The sequence below is a fragment of the Lepisosteus platostomus genome, chromosome 18 (genome assembly GCF_059453375.1).
Source record: "Lepisosteus platostomus isolate fLepPlt1 chromosome 18, fLepPlt1.hap1, whole genome shotgun sequence".
Taxonomy (NCBI): Eukaryota; Metazoa; Chordata; class Actinopteri; order Semionotiformes; family Lepisosteidae; genus Lepisosteus; species Lepisosteus platostomus.
In genome coordinates this window covers 240,434-244,815 of record NC_142628.1, presented here as the reverse complement: position 1 = coordinate 244,815, position 4,382 = coordinate 240,434, and the positions used below count along the sequence as shown (strand labels likewise).

The window sequence follows — 4,382 nt, the reverse complement described above, 5'->3', positions numbered from 1 at the left end:
CATTTATTCATTTTTTTTTGTTCTGTAGGATTAAAATAGGCTTCAAAAAGATTTTATGTGTATTTTAGTAACTTTTATCAGTCTGCTACTTACATAGTACAATATATACAATACAATATACAAGAGCACATACAGGGCTCTCTGACTTTGTTGTCCTATATAGCATGGAGAGTCCTATTCCAGCTACAGCATGTAGTATTCCAAGCCACCATTAAATCACCAATTTTTAAAGATTGAGAAAAATTTGATTGCACACATTTAAGCAGGCAATTATTACATTAGCGATTATTTGTTACAGTATCTGAAACTGCATATGTTTCAACCCTCAAAGACTAGACTGTTCTTAACTGAACTGATTAGATCCAAAGTAAAGTTGGAGGTTGCCTTTTAACTATTACTTTTCATATGTAGAATAAAATATAAAATCACAATCTTTCCAAAAAATCTTATCTCAACCATAAATTCAGTAAGAAACTGGATTGGCACTGTCCAGAACCAGTGTTGAAGATCCCTGCTCTATAGCATGTGAAAAAAAGACTTTTTAACACTTATTATTAAAAAAAGTGTAATCTGTTGACAGTGAACAAAAAACATAATCTAAAATAAATCACAACTATAGCCAGATTGATGCCTTATATTGGTTTTTTGGTTCTGGATCCCAGCTGAGCACAGGAGTTGCCTGTGCCATAGCATCAACAACATCAACAATATCAACACATAGGAACTTTTCCGTATGGACAGGAGTGTGATCATCCCTTAGGAGATGGAAAAAGTAGTGAACACTTGTGAAGCTGAGGGGAGTGTGGCTGCCATCTTATCTCCTGATAACGTGGATGTCTGAAGTGATTGGAGGAGAGCTCAGGAACTTGAAACCATACTTGGAACGAGCAGTTCTCTGGGCAATTAGCGCAACTAAAGGAGACTTCCTGTTCAGTCTGGGCTGCAACACAGATAAGAGGACAGACAAGGAGTTGAGGCAGGGAAAGGAAATTGAATTATTAACTCAATTTTCAGAACACTTTCATCACAGAACCAAGAGTGACATGAATTCTCAGTTTCAGCTTTAGTTAATTACACTGTTGATAAAGCTTTCTTAATGGAGCAGAACGTTGCATCAGCGTGCTAATCAGCAGAGATTACTGTTAGTTAATGATATTCAGCACTTCAGTGACATTGCCACAGTTTCATTGAAAGATGCACTGGTTTTTAACATGCATATTATTTCTTTATTTCATTAGGGTTTTGTGAGCATTTCACTGCTTCAACATAGTCTTTAGTGAAGAAGGAAACAAAGCTTCAGTATACCTGCATTTCATTTTTTGACCCTGCAGCTTACATTTGTACTTATTTGTCCACTTGGACATTTAACTGAAGTAAATGTGCATGAAGGTCCTCTCTTAAGGGTACAACAGCAGTGTCCCAGTTAAGATTGGACCCCACAACCATCTACTTATAAAAACGCAGCTCTTTGCTATTTAAAAGCCAAGAAAGGTTAATCTCTGTCTCTGCACATTACTCACCCGTACAGGCTTTTCTAATATTAGACTGGATGGTGCTGAACTTCTCCAAGAGCTTGTTTCTGAAATCTGGCTTGAACCACCTAAATCAAGAAGCACATACACACACGCATATGTATATAAATCTCTGCATTTTCTAAGATGACTTGGCCATTTTCTCTCCTAAAACTGTATGTACCAGTACTGTACATACAGTATGTACACTGTTGCAAAATTAACAAAACAAAAACTGTTCTAAGAACATAGAAAGAAACATACATACATATATACATCTATCTGTCTATTTCCAGTCATATTTGTTTCACTTTTTGTAAAACAGTTTGGAATTGTAACCAGAAAGTTATGACTTGGTATGGGAAATGAGTCCCATAGGCTCACTCTTGACCTGGTAACAATGAAAGGCTTGTTGCTCTCTAAGAGGAGGCCAGATGGCCATGACCACTTGGCGTCCACTGTAAGAGTGAAGTGCCCACCTGACAGAGCTCGTGACAGAAGTGCGGTGACACCAGGGTGCCAGTTCTGTAGGTCGTCCACATCCTTCCCACAGTAACTGGTACTGGGTTGTGCGCTTGGAGGCAAAGGGGTGACTGGGCGCAAGTTTCTCTTCTGTCTCCTAAGAAGAAACACAGCTGGTGTCTGTGACAGGAAGTGGCTGGTTGGGCTGGAAGGTGGCCTGTCCAGGAGACGCAAGTTGACCATGGGCCTGTATGGTTCCATTGTGTGGACTGTCACTCAAGCTAGTCTGGTTTTGTAACCATTCTGTGAAGTCTGATGTACATTTTAGTATGGATTTGTGTTTTCGTATGTGTAAATTAATTTAAAAGTTTATATTCCATTTATATTCTTCAATAATCCTGTTGTATTTGTTTCTGTGTCATTAGTTCTCCATCTCATCTCCAGTGTCACCCAGTCACACTCTATTGTTCCTGCAGTAGAACTGACTTGTCACCGGACAGCAACTTGCTGGAATTGTAACACAGTTCTTGTAATCTGTGGATATAAACAGATTTCCATTTGAACAAAATTTCTGCCAATTAATATACTTCGCAGACAAATGGAATGGGATCTCCTACACTCCTGATTCTTTTCAGCTCAGAAAAATCATTAAGTTCTTGAAAACCTTAGTTTAAAAATGAAAAAGTGCTCAACAAGTGGTTATCAAGTTAATCAGATGAAACAAACAATGAAAACAATGAAACAATGAAAAGAACAAATAAAAAACATAATAACAAGACATACAAGCAAGCTTAATAGCATCAATGTGACCTAGAGGAGTCTTAGTTTCATGCAATTACTTTTATACTTCTGTATAACTGGAAGAACAGTTTCATACTGTTGGTTAACTTTTACAATCTTTCATCAGAACTCAATTGTACTGATTCATCCTTTGGTCCCCCAACTTTGTCTACAAATGGCTTCCATCCTTCTGAGAAATTCCTCATCTGCAGTATCAACAAAAAGGTAATCCTTTCTATCACATACATTTCTTTCATTGCCACCAACCATTGCCCAAAGGTTGGAGAGTTCTTTTTAAGGCAGTTCAGATTAGTCGCCTTTTTTGCAGCTGCTAATAGAATTTGTAGGAAGTAAACCGGCTCTGCTGCATGAATAGCATCTGATTTCACTCCTAATGTTGCAATTGTATAGTCCTTGGCAATTACAAGAATTTGCAGAACAGGTGAAAAGATGAAAAACACATAAGATGAAAAACAATAAAAATTAAGTAAAATAAAAAAACTAAGCTAAACTCCTTTTAGAAACACTTTGTATTGGCCTTTCATTTTGAGGACACATGGAACTTGGAATGAAGTTTTCCCAAACCGAGAAGGTAAGCTGTTGGGAGTGCTTTTGAGAAACCAGGTAGGAACAGTGTTCCCTGAAGTGCAACAAAGCAATGCGATGCTTTTTTGCAGAGATACAGGGGGAGGAAGAGGTTTGCAGATGTCTGCTTTTCAGCCAGCTGTCACACATTACAGCAGTCCCAGTGGGCAAAGGAGTGGAGTGCGGCTTTAGCCTGGAGTGACAATATATTAACATAACGAGCGCATTAGCAGCTCTGTAACGATCTGTCAAGTAGAGTTACAAACACCATAGTGTACATAATTAGAAAGAATTAATCATGTTTACACTGTGAAGTGACACTAAAACAAACATATCAGGATATGAAAGGTGCTGTTGTTCTTCATATTAGTCAAATAAGCAAGCAAGTCAACCATGCTTGGATAAGCAACAGAAATAAAATTAGGGATTTATCAAAATGATCAGATATCCAAAGAATATCATTTATGAGTTAATGAATTACTATTATAGCTGGAGTAATACAGAAGATGAGTCTTAGCCATTAAATCTTGAAATGTGAAGATAAGAGAAAGATAAGCAAACGATAAGCTTATCTCCTGGCCTCTTTAATTCCAGATCCAATTCAGCATGAAGAGGGTTTTAAGGTTTGTCCATCAAGTGCAATGAATAAATGTTTGAAGAAAGCATAGAATCCTGGTGAAGTGATAGTATTACAGTGTCATGAAACTGCATCATATTTAAAAACTATAATGAAATAGAACTTATTATTCTATTTGGTACATGGGTAGTAGGCGGCACTGTTGTCACGCCCTCATCCAACCAGATTCCACACAGAAGTGCACTCGTGCTAATTACACTCCAGCCCCGAGCACTTCTTCCAAACGACATCGCTCCTGCCAATCAGCCAACCACGACACTCCATCAATCAGCGCACCTTACTCCTTTCACAATATTTAAACCCTACAAAATCCTATGCTCTTTTCCTTGTATTGGTTGCCCTTTGGAGCTCATACCTTGCCTTCATTTTTTAAACCTCTTTGCTCTTCATGATATGAATGAACCATG

General features: G+C 37.9%; 1 protein-coding gene across 1 annotated transcript in view; it reads right to left on the bottom strand.

Annotated features, from left to right (window-relative positions):
* Window positions 1-48: 48 nt before the first annotated feature.
* LOC148645401 (uncharacterized) overlaps window positions 49-4,382 on the bottom strand; it is a 37,530-nt gene continuing 33,196 nt past the window's right edge. Inside the window, exons 11-13 of the mRNA XM_088611848.1 lie at window positions 1,991-2,130; window positions 1,521-1,600; window positions 49-940 (exon numbers count right to left, since the gene is read on the bottom strand). Of these exons, the coding sequence (XP_088467974.1) occupies window positions 815-940; window positions 1,521-1,600; window positions 1,991-2,130 (346 nt within the window). The 3' untranslated portion in view covers window positions 49-814. The remainder of the gene's footprint in view (window positions 941-1,520; window positions 1,601-1,990; window positions 2,131-4,382) is intronic.